Source organism: Amblyraja radiata, chromosome 30 (genome assembly GCF_010909765.2).
Source record: "Amblyraja radiata isolate CabotCenter1 chromosome 30, sAmbRad1.1.pri, whole genome shotgun sequence".
Classification (NCBI taxonomy): Eukaryota; Metazoa; Chordata; class Chondrichthyes; order Rajiformes; family Rajidae; genus Amblyraja; species Amblyraja radiata.
The window spans coordinates 25,974,039-25,986,552 of NC_045985.1; the positions used below are offsets into that span (position 1 = coordinate 25,974,039).

The 12,514-nt window shown below is 47.1% G+C and overlaps 1 protein-coding gene and 1 long non-coding RNA gene across 2 annotated transcripts in view; one reads left to right on the forward strand and one right to left on the reverse strand.

Annotated features, from left to right (window-relative positions):
- LOC116990202 (complement C4-like) overlaps positions 1-12,514 on the forward strand; it is a 134,878-nt gene that overhangs the window by 29,287 nt on the left and 93,077 nt on the right. Inside the window, exons 10-13 of the mRNA XM_033047749.1 lie at positions 629-744; positions 3,519-3,662; positions 6,900-7,094; positions 8,080-8,274. Coding sequence (XP_032903640.1) covers positions 629-744; positions 3,519-3,662; positions 6,900-7,094; positions 8,080-8,274 — 650 coding nt within the window. The remainder of the gene's footprint in view (positions 1-628; positions 745-3,518; positions 3,663-6,899; positions 7,095-8,079; positions 8,275-12,514) is intronic.
- LOC116990204 lies at positions 6,196-6,608 on the reverse strand. The gene is made up of 3 exons (XR_004416467.1): positions 6,591-6,608; positions 6,423-6,457; positions 6,196-6,214 (listed from the first exon to the last, which is right to left on the reverse strand). It is a non-coding gene; the product is annotated as an uncharacterized LOC116990204 (long non-coding RNA).

The following is a 12,514-nucleotide window of genomic DNA, read 5'->3' on the forward strand; positions in this document are numbered from 1 at the left end:
ATATCCCCTACAAACAAAAAACAGGACTCACTAAAAACTATAAAAAAAACGGATTTAAAACGGACGGCTGCTGGCTAGCAGCCGTTCACCAAGATGGCTCCTCCTCCGATACAGAACAATGAACGAAAGATACGCAAAAAGGTAGCGATGATAAAGGAAACAGGCCATTGTTAGCTGTTTGCTGGATGAGAACGAGAAGCTGATGCGACTTGAGTGGGGAGGGATGGAAAGAGAGGGAATGCTGGGGTTACCTGAAGTTAGAGAAATCAGTATTCATACCACTGGGCTGTAAGCTGCCAAAGCCCACTCAAGTCTCACCAGCTTCTCGTTCTCCAGCAAACAGCTAACAATGACCTGTTTATTTTATCAACGTTACATTTTTGCATATCTTTCACTCATTGCTCTGTATCTCTCTACATCACCATATACATCTCCCATTTCACTCTTCCCTGTGGTTCCCAGTCTTGAAGAAAGGTCTCGATCCGAAACGTTACCCATTCCTTCTCTCCACAAGATGCTGCCTGTCCCGCTGAGTTACTCCAGCTTTTTGTGTCTATCTACGGTGTAAACCAGCGTCTGTGGTTCCTGCCCACACATTTAGTCACTGCTTGCTCCTGTTTGGCTGCAGGTGGGCTCATGGAGGAACTGGAGATTAGCAACATCAAGTTCGTTTCCTCCCCGTACGTCATCGACCTATCGAGGACAATCAGCTACTTCACCCCTCAGCTCCCATTCAATGTTCTGGTGAGTATTACCCCAGCCAGCTGCAACTAAGTGTATCGTGCCCCGTGAAATGTATACACTGGAATTTAGAAGGATGATAGGGTACCTTATGGGAACATAGAAGATTATTGAGGGATTGGACATGCTGGAGGCAGGAAACATGTTCCCGATGTTGGGGGAGTCCAGAACCAGGGGACAAATTTGAAGAATAAGGGGTCGGCCATTTAGAACGGAGACGAGGAAACACTTTTTCACCCAGAGAGTTGTGAATCTGTGGAATTCTCTGCGTCAGTAGAGGCCGATTCTCTGAATGCTTTCAAGAGAGAGTCAGATAGAGCTGTTAAAGACTGTAGAGTTATAGGATATGGGATATGGGGAGAAGGCAGGAACGGGGTACTGATTGTAGATGATCAGCCATGATCACATTGAATGGCCTAATGCTGCACATTGTCTATTGTCTATTGAAATGTTCATTCATAAAATCATAAGTTTATAATTTCGGGAGTTCTGAGATGCACAGTAAAGAATTATCCACTCCCGTCAGGCAGAAGGATAGAAGCTTCACAAGTTCACATCATAGAAGCAGAATTAGGCCATTCGGCCCATCAAGTCTACTCCACCATTCAATCATGGCTGATCTATTTCTCCCTTCTAACCCCATTCTCCTGCTTTCACCCTATAACCCCTGACACCCATACTGATCAACAATCTATCTATCTCTGCCTTAAAAATTTCCATTGAAGGCCTCCACAGCCGTCTGTGGCAAAGAATACCACAGATTCACCACCCACTGACTGAAGAAATTCCCCTTCATCTTTATAAAGGAACGTCCTTTTATTGTGAGGCTATGACGTGCAGACAGTCAAAGGTTTGTATTGGAATCACATTATGGGCGGAAAGGCATGTGCCTGCACTGTGCTGTGTTCAATTCTACAAAACTTAAGTTGATGGAAAATCTCAATGAAAATGGAATTGAAAGGAACTGCAGATGCCGGTCTATACCAAAGATAGGCCCAAAGTGCTGGAGTAACTCAGAGGGCCAGGCAACATGTCTGGACAACATATAACTTTTTAGAATTTTTTTTTTTAGTTTAGAAAATGATTTTTGGGAAACTAAAATCCATTTTCTACAGATATGCTGCCTGAGTTATTCCAGCACTGTGTGTCTCTCTTTAAAAATCGCAAAGACTAAATCAACACTGAGTTCAGTTTAGTTTAGTTTAGTTTACATTTCCTGTCCACAATTCGCTGCAATCAAGCCGTCCACAGTGTACAGATACACGATAATTGGAATAACGTTTGGTGTAAGCTAAAGTCCAGTAAAGTCTGATTAAAGATAGTCCGAGGGTCTCCAATGAGGTAGATGGGAGGTCAGGACCGCTCTCTAATTGGTGGTAGGATGGTTCACCTGCCTGATAACAGCTGGGAAGAAACTGTCCCTGAATCTGGAGGTGTGCGTTTTCACACTTCTGTACCTCTTGCCCGATGAGAGTGGAGAAGAGAGAATGGCGGGGGTACGACTGGTCCTTGATTATACTGCTGGCCTTGCCGAGGCAGCGTGAGGTATAAATGGAGTCAATGGAAGGGAGGTTGGTTTGCGTGATGGTCTGAGCAGCAATTCAAAATTCACAGCAATGAACATCGTGTACAGATACAGGATAAAGGGAATAACGTTTAGTACAAGATAAAGTCCGATGAAAGATAGTCCGAGGTTCTCCAATGTAGATAGAAGGTCAGGATTGCTCCCTAGTTGTGGTAGGATGCTTCTGTTTGATGGGAGTTGTGAATTTGTGGAATTCTCTGCCACAGAAAGGCAGTGGCAGCCAATTCACTGGATGTGTTCAAGGGAGAGTTAAGGGCCTGTCCCACTTAAGTGTCCTTGGCATGCAAATTACGCGACGGTCCCGCGAAGGTCGCGGCGATTTCATTCGACCGCACAGCCGTCTGGAGTGCGTGACATCATTTGAAGATGGACACAAAAGGCTGGAGTAACTCAGCGGGACCGGCAGCATCTCTGGAGAGAAGGAATGGGTGATGTTTCGTGTTGAGACCTTTCTTCAGTCTGAAAGAAGGGTCTTGACCCGAAATGTCACCCATTGCTTCTCTCCAGAGATGCTGCCGGTCCCGCTGAGTTACTCCAGCATTTTGTGTCTATCTTAAATTTTCTTGGCACCGCTCTGGGAGTAGATGTGGGAGCAGATCCGGACCGCAACTGCCATGAGCCCCAGGCCGAGTTCGGCGATCGTTTGCCAGCTTCTGCTGATGTTGTAACTGAGACGTTGCGTTGCGACAGGGTCTTGGGCCTGTCCCACTTTGGCCGTCAGTTAAGCGACAGGCTGTTGGCGCGCGAAGATTCTGTTCACTACAAAAACTTTGGAGCCCCGCGTGATGTCGCGGACATCTATATACCCCTCCGCGCTTCTCAGTGGGACTGGCCCCGCGCGGCCATACGATGCCCGTGCGCCTCAACGCGACCACGAGGTCGCCTAATTTGCGTGCCAAGGACACGTAAGTGGGACAAGCCCTTAATATTCAGCTCTTTGGATTAATGGAATCAAGGGATATGGAGAGAAAGCAGGAATGGGGAACTGATTTTGTAGTGATGAGGCATGATCATATAGAATGGCAGTGCTGGCTCGAAGGGCCACCTATTTTCTCTGCTTCTATGAGAAGAGGGAGTGAGACTAGTCCTTGGTTCTGCTGGCGGCCTTGCCAAGGCAGCATGAGGCGTATCTTAGGATCCTGACGACTCGACTGGAAGCTTTGCTGACCTGCGCTGTGGGTTTATGTTGCAGGTCCGGGTAACTTATCCTGATGGGTCTCCTGCTAACAACGTCCCGGTCTGGCTAGAGGGATACGACAGTTTCAAAACAAAAGAGGATGGAATGGTTGTGTTATCAATGTCACCACCATCCAACACAGAGACATTTGACATCAAGGTAAGAAAATAATGTGAGCAATAGAGTGGTCAAAACAGCTTTCAGCACATTGGCCTTCATCAGTCAGAGTATTGAGAATAGAAGTTGGGAGGTCATGTTGCAGTTGGAAAGACGTTGGTGAGTCCGCATTCAGAATATTGTGTTCAATTCTGGGCACTGTGTTAAGCGAAAGATGTTGTCCCACCAGCCACAGTCAAGAGTGTTTTATTGTCATATGTCCCGGATGGGACAATAACATTCTTATTTGTTGCAGCACAACAGAATATGTGAATATGTAAACATTATATATAACTGGAAAAAAATAAAAAGTTTAATAAATAACAAATATAGTGCAAATAACAAATAATAATAGTCTTTTGCAGTTCAGAGCTCATAGCTTATTCGTTGTGTTAAATAGCCTGATGGCTGTGGGGAAGTAGCTATTCCTGAACCTGGACGTTACAGTCTTCAGTCTCCTGTACCTTCTTCCTGTTGGCAGTAGTGAGATAAGTATGTGGCCAGGATGGTGTGGGTCCTTGAGGATTTTGGCTGGCTTTTTGAAGCACCGACTACGATAGATCCCTTCGACGGTGGGGAGGTCAAAGCCGGTGATGGACCCGGCAGTGGTCACAACTTTTTGTACTATTTTTGGACGTTCAAGTTGGCAAACCAGGCCACAATGCAACCAGTCAGAATGCTCTCTACCGTGCACCTGTAGAAGTTTAGGAGAATCTTCTTCAACATGCCGAATCTCCGTAATCTTATCAGGAAGTAGAGTCGCTTATAGAGTGATACAGCACCGAAACAGGTCCTTCCAAGCCATCGGCCAACATTTCAAGCTGGAAAGAGTTCAGAGAAGATTTATGAGGATGTTGCCAGGATTCAAGCATCTGAGCTATAGGGAGAGGTTGGGTAGGCTGGGACTCTATCCCCTGGAGCGCAGGAGGATGAAGGGGTGATCTTATACAGGTGTATAAAATCATGAGATGAACAGATCGGGTAGTCTCTTGCCCAAAGTTGGGGAAATCGAGGACCTGAGGACATAGGTTTGAGGTAAAGGGGGAAAGATTTAATAGGAATCTGAGGGTAACTTTGTTCAAGCAAAAGTTTGTGGATGTATGGAACAGAGAAGGTAGTTGGGGCAGTGACTATGGCATAGGTTAAGTTTGGAGGGATATGGGCCAATCACAGACAGGTTGTGGGACTAGTAGCAATGTTACAAAATTTTGAGATTTATAAAATCAAGTCTGTAATTTATCCCATCAGATAAAGCATAAAAATAAGTTTAATTTGACACTTAATTCACTTTCATATCTCAAGTATTTAAAAAGTTATGGCCATTTTCATACTCGGAAATGAGCATCTTGTTCCCTATTGATTTTCTATGGACATAACAAAAAAGCTGTGATCGTGGACAGTCAAAAGCCCATAACTTTCTTAAAAATTAAGAGAACTGAATGAAATTTTCAGTTATCATAGATTGAAGCATTCTGAAACAAATATAAAATAATCTTACTTGGATGACCTGAAATTAAAGCATATAATTAGTTAGTTACCTAATTGTAGCTAATTTCAGACTTCAATTACTAGATCTAAACATCTATCCATTTCTTAATAAATGATTAACATTTTTAAATAGCCTAAATGTCCAAATAATATTCACAAATAATTCACAATAAAACATGATTTTTAAATCTCATTTACATTAATTTATAGACCAAATGGAAGGAATTTAGTGCTGTAAATAAATGCCCATTTAAATCAGCTTTCCAGTGGGTCCCTGTGGAACGCGCTGGTTTAGAACGTTCACATTGCGGTAGATTTGTGCCCCCAAATGCCCAGAAAAATACTGCGGGATATAATGGGCCCAAAATGAGCTACTCGTAATATTAAACTTTGTATAAAGGGATCTTTAGAAGCCCTTTTTAATGTAAAAATATACAGCCCACCTTCTGCTATTTGCTTTATGAGACCCTGCGGTTGCTGGCGGTCGCGGGTTTAGAGATTGATTTTTAAACTACTATAACTATTATACGAGGCCTTTAAAACTAATAATAGCTTTTGCGACGGGGTCTTCCAGCGATTTTTCGTTAATAATTAACTAGGCTGAACATCTTCGATTTGAACAGCCTAGAGAAAATCGCGTTTTAAACCCGCCCCCCTCTAAACGGCGCCAAAATCGCGCACACCCGCAGCGACAGATTTTCAACGACGCTTCAGGTAGGCTTTGCAACATACCTAGGACTAGTGTAGCTGGGACATGTTGGCTGGTGTCGCAAGTTAGGCCAAAGGGCCTGTTTCCGCACCATATGACTATGACAAAATGGGGTGGCTGGTAGGACAACTTCCTGACACAGAGAGTGGTGCGGCCTGGAACGAGCTACCAGGGGTGTTGGTGGAGGCAGATAACCCTAACCCAATCCAACCCAACTCAACCCAACTTAAGAAGGGTCTCAAACCAAAACATCACTCATTCCTTCTCTCCAGAGATGCTGCCTGACCTGCTGAGTTACTCCAGCATTTTGTGTCTATCGTCAACCCAATTCAAACCATTTTAACCCAACCCAACTTAACTCACCCCAACCAAACTCAACCCAAACAACACAATTCGAACCAACCCAACCCAGCCCAACTCAATCAAACTCAAACCAACCCAACCCAACCCAACTCAACCTAACCCAGCTCAACACAACTTAACCTAACCCAGCTCAACCCAACTCAACCCAACTCAAACCAACCCAACCCAACCCAGCCCAGCCCAACTCCTCAACTCAACTCAACCCAACTCAACCCAACCCAATCTAACCCAACCCAATCTAACCCAACCCAATCTAACTCAAACCAACCGAACTCATCCCAACCCATATCAATCTACCCAATCAAATGCAGCCCACCCAACGTAACCCATCCCAACTCACCCCATCCCAACCCAACCTAACCAAACCCAACCTAACACAACCCAACCCAACATTACCCAACCCAACCCATCCCAACCCAACCTATCCAAATCCACTAAACCCAACACAACCCCTCAACCCAAACCAACCCAACTCATCCCCACTCAACTCAACCCAACATAACCCAACCCAACTCAATCCAACCCACAACCCAACTCAACTCATTCAACCCAACCAAACCCAACTCAACACACCCCAACCCAAAGCAACTCAACCCACTCAACCCAACCCAACCCAACCCAACCCAACCCAACCCAACCCAACTCAACTCAAAACCTAAACCAACAAAACTCTCTGCCAGGTATTCGCTGGAGATCGGACGGACGGGGAGATCAGAGAAGCACAGAAGAAAATTCAAATGTACCAGTCAGAGAACAAGAACTATCTCCACATTTCGGTGCCACCGAATGTGCTTGATCCTGAGAATTCGCTGTCTGCTGATATCAGCGCCATTACAGCACCGAATGCTGAGGCAGTCAAGTTCTATTATTATCTGGTGAGTGCCAATATTCTCATTGCCTTCTGCATTCAAAGTTAACAACAAGCTTCACACCAATGTTCACAATAGTGCTTTATTTCTCACATGTGGGCGCTGCCATTTTTGACACCGTTATTCCAAGTCCAAAGTCCGGTCAGCCTGCGCGCTCGATGTAGTGGAGCAGTTACCGCGAACTGACGTACCTCTCCTCTCCTGGCTATCTTTGTGTCCCAGGGGCGCCTCCTGCAGCCGAGCTTGAAGGCGCTGGAGGCGTTACCCGGGTTCACCCTCCCACCCGCCCTTGCTCCTAGCGTCTGGCATCTCCAGCTGCGTCCCGGTTACGCTGTGCATATGTGTGTGTACTTGTTAATGTGTGTGTGCATATGCGCGCACACGCGCGTGTATACATGACAATGTGTGCGTGTGAATATGTGCATGTTTGTGAGTGTGTGTACATGTGCATGTGTGTGCGTGTGTTTGTGTGAATATGTGCATGTTTATGAGTGTGTGTTTGTGAGTTGGTGTGAATATGTGTGTGTGAACACATACGCTCAGGCATGGAAACGCATACAAAAGTGAACGTACACATGTGTCATGCGCACTGGTACGCTGAATCCCTGGGTACACATGTGGTGAGATAGCTGCTGTGGCAATACAAGGGTGGCAGGTGCCGCAGCGGTAGAGTTGCTGCCTTACAGCCTTGCAGCACCAGAGACCCGGGTTCCATCATGACTACGGGTGCTGTCTGTACGGAGTTTAAACCTTCTCCCTGTGATCTGCGTGGGTTTTCTGCGAGATCTCCGGTTTCTTCCCACACTCCAAAGACATGCAGGTTTGTAGGTTAATTGGCTGGGTATAAGTGTCAAATATCCCGAGTGTGTGCAGGATAGTGTTAGTGTGCGGAGATCGCTGGTCGGCGCGGACTCGGTGGGTCAAAACGCCCATTTCCGTGCTGTATCTCTGAACTAGACTGAACTGGACTAAAGTGCTGCTCTCTCCGTAGATCATCAGCAAAGGCAAGGTTGTGAAGATTGGCCACGTGCAGAAGTCGTTGCTGACCAAACTCACTGTGCCACTGAGCTTGGAGATGGTCCCTTCCTTCCGCCTCGTCCTCTACTACTTCATCAGTGTCGGCGGCAATACTGAGATGGTCGCAAACTCCGCCTGGATTGATGTGAAAGATGTCTGCGAGGCGGAGGTGCGATTAGAAGGCTAAAATTGTCCCTGTGTGTGTGGGTGGGTGGGTGGGTGTGTAGGGTAGTGTGAGTGCGGGGATCGCGGTCGGCGTGAACTTGGAGGACCGAAGGCCCTGGTTCCATGCTGTATTTTCACATAGAAACATAGAAAACAGGTGCAGGAGTCGGACATTTGTCCCTTCGAGCCAGCTTCAATATGATCATGGCTGATCATCCACAATCAGTACCCCGTTCCTGTTTTCTCCCCATATCCGTTGATTCCATTAGCTCCAAGAGTTATATACAACTCTCTCTTGATATCATCCAGTGAATTGGCCTCCACTGCCTCCTTTGGCAGAGAATTCCACAGATTCACAACTCTCAGGGTGAAAATGTTTTTCCTGATCTCAACCCAGTCGACCCCTTATACCCCTTATATACATTGACGACTGCTTTGGTGCCACCTCCTGCACCCACACACAACTGACTGACTTCATCCACTTCACCACCAACTTCCATCCGGCACTCCAATACACCTGGACCATTTCCGACACTTCCCTACCATTCCTTGACCTCACCATCTCCATCGCAGGGGACAGACTCCTGACCGACATACATTACAAACCCACTGACTCACATGGCTATCTGGACTACACGTCTTCCCACCCTGCCCCCTGTAAAGACTCCATCCCCTACTCCCAATTCCTCCGCCTACGCCGCATCTGTTCCCAGGATGAGACATTTCATACCAGGGCATCGGAAATGTCCTCGTTCTTCAGGGAACGGGGATTCCCCTCCGCCACCATAGATGAGGCTCACACCAGGGTCTCATCCATACCCCGTAACACTGCTCTCTCTCCCCATCCCCGCACACGCAACAAGGGCAGAGTCCCTCTGGTCCTCACCTTTCACCCCACCAGCCGGCAAATACAACACATAATCCTCCGCCATTTCCGCCACCTCCAACGTGACCCCACCACTCGCCACATCTTCCCATCTCCCCCCATGTCTGCCTTCCGCAAAGACCGCTCCCTCCGCAACTCCCTCGTCAATTCTTCCCTTCCCTCCAGCACCACCCCCTCCCTGGGCACTTTCCGTTGCAACCGCAAGAAATGCAACACCTGTCCCTTCACCTCCCCCCTCGACTCCATTCAAGGTCCCAAGCAGTCGTTCCAGGTGCGACAAAGGTTCACCTGTATCTCCTCCAACCTCATCTACTGCATCCGCTGCTCTAGATGTCAGCTGATTTACATCGGTGAGACCAAGCGTAGGTTGGGCGATCGTTTCGCCGAACACCTCCGCTCAGTCCGCAATAACCTACCTGACCTCCCGGTGGCTCAGCACTTCAACTCCCCCTCCCATTCCCAATCCGACCTCTCTGTCCTGGGTCTCCTCCATTGCCAGAGTGAGCAACAGCGGAAATTGGAGGAACAGCACCTCATATTCCGTCTGGGGTCCTTGCGGCCTTATGGCATTAACATTGAATTCTCCCAATTTGGCTAGCCCGTGCTGTCTCCTCCCCTTCCTTAACCCTCCAGCTGTCTCCTCCCATCCGCCCGCCCTCGGGCTCCTCCTCCTCCTCCCTTTTTCCTTCTTTCTTTCCGCACCCCCCATCAGTCTGAAGAAGGGTTTCGGCCCGAAACGTCGCCTATTTCCTTCGCTCCATAGATGCTGCTGCACCCGCTGAGTTTCCCCAGCAATTTTGTGACCCCTTATTCTTACTGTGACCCTGGTTCTGGACTCCCCCAACATCGGGACCATTTTTCCTGCATCTAACCTGTCTAATCCCTTAAGAATTTTACATGTTTCTATAAAATCCATCTGTATTTCAAGGAGCAGATGCTGGTTTACACCGAAGATAGACACAAAGTGCTGGAGTAACTCAGCGGGTCAGGCAGCATCTCTGGAGATAGACACAAAGTGCTGGAATAACTCAGCGGGCCAGGCAGCATCTCTGGCGAGAAGGGATGGGTGACGTTTTGGGTCGAGACCCTTCTTCAGACTGAGAGTCAGAGGAGAGGGAGACACAGAGATAAGGAAGGTAAAATGGGAAAGCGAGACATCAAAAGAGCTGCGGATTTAGTAAAATGTAGAATAGGGCATCGTTAGCGAGAAGAAGATGAGTCGGGCGGACAATCAGACTGGTCGGAGAACTGGGAAGGGGAAGGGATGGAGAGAGAGGGAAAGCAAGGGTTACTTGAAGTTAGAGAAGTCAATGTTTATACCGCTGGGGTGTAAGCTGTAGAATTTAGAGCCTGAGATATGAAGGGCATGATGTGAAAACGGAAAGGTGTGGAGGCCAAGTCAATGGGTACGTTTAATGCAGAGATAGATAGATTCTTGATTAGTACAGGTGTCAGGGGTTATGGGGAGAGGGCAGGAGAATGGGGTTAGGAGTGAGAGACAGATCACCCATGTTTGAATAGCGGTGTAGACTTGATGGGCCAAATGGCCTCATTCTACTCCTATCACATGATCTTATGAAAACAAGACATCAAGGAGGATGAAGCTCAAGGAAAATGTAGAAGAGATCATTGTTAGTCCGGGGAAGTTGACAACGAATCATACAGAGAGACAAAGTCCTCCAGGTTACATTTTATCTTTATATACCTCGTTGTCACCTTCCCCTAGCTAACAATGATCTATTCTACATCTGCTCTCCATCCCCTTTGATATTTGTTTTTTCACACCTTACCCGTCCATATCAATGTATCTCCCTCTCCCCTGACACTCAGTCTGAAGAAGGGTCTTGACCCGAAACGTCACCCATTCCTTCTCTCCAGAGATGCTGCCTGTCCCGCTGAGTTACTCCAGCATTTTGTGTATTTAACTTAGCAGAGGTGAAGTGATCTTATGTGCAGGAAGGAACTGCAGATGCCGGTTTAAACCGATGATAGACACAAAAAACTGCAGTAACTCAGCGGGACAGGCAGCATCTCTGGAGAGAAGGAATGGGTGACGTTTCGGGTCGAGACCCTTCTTCAGACTGGTTAGGGAAAAGGGAAACGAGAGATATCGATATAGAGAGGTAAAGAATAATGAATTAAAGATATGCAAAAAAGTAACGATGATGAAGGAAATAGGCCATGTTTGCTGTTTTTTGGGTGAAAATGAGAAGCTGGTGTGACTTGGGTGGGGGAGGTATGGAGAGAGAGGGAATGCCGGGGTGATCTTATACCTGTAATAGTCCTTCTAGCAATGACTAGAACAAAAATAAACAGCATTCTGATTTTCTCAGGCCTACCGCAGGAAACAGGCCGTTCGCCCATCTTACCCATGCCGACCAACATGTCCCATCTCCACTAGTCCTCCCTACTTGCGTTTGGTCCATACCAACAGGGCCTGTTTCCATGTTGTAAGACTCTGTGAGTTGGCCAAAGGGCCTGTTCCCGAAACGTCGCCCATTCCTTCTCTCCAGAGATGCTGCCTGTCCCGCTGAGTTACTCCAGCATTTTGTGTCAACCTTCGATTTTTACCAGCATCTGCAGTTCTTTCTAACTGTTTTCAACCCTTATGGTTTGGTGACTATAAAAGTGTGTTAATAGAAATAATATTCAAAAATCCCAAAATGCCTGCCCACCACCATCAAAGTCCAGAACATTCAGGATTATTGAAATATTACTGTATGTAAAATACTGTATTAGGGTGGCACGGTGGCGCAGTGGTAGAGTTGCTGCCTTACAGCGCCAGAGACCCGGGTTCGATCCTGACTACGGGTGCTGTCTGTATGGAGTTTGTACGTTCTCCCCGTGACCTGCGCAGGCTTTCTCCGAGATCTTCGGTTTCCTCCCGCGCTCCAATGACGTACAGGTTTGCAGATTAATTGGCTTGGTGTAAATGTTAATATTGTCCCTGGTGTGTGTAGGATAGTGTTGGTGTGCGGGGATCGCTGGTCGGCGTGGACCCAGTGGGCTGAAGGGCCTGTTTCCGCCCTGTAGCTCTACTTAGAAACATAGAAAATAGGCGCTGGATTAGGCCATTTGACCCTTCGAGCCAGCACCGCCATTCAATGTGATCATGGATGATCATCCCGAATCAGTTTCCTATTCCTGCTTTCTCCCCATATCTCTTGATTCTGTTAGCCCCAAGAGCTAAACTAAACAAAACTAAACATAAAGATATTTTCAAGCTGGAAAGGGTTCAGAAAAGATTTATGAGGATGTCGCCAGGACTAGAGGGTGTGAGTTACATGCAGAGGTTGAGTAGGCTGGGACTCTATTCCATGGAGCGCAGGAGGATGAGGGGTGATCTTATAGAGGTGTA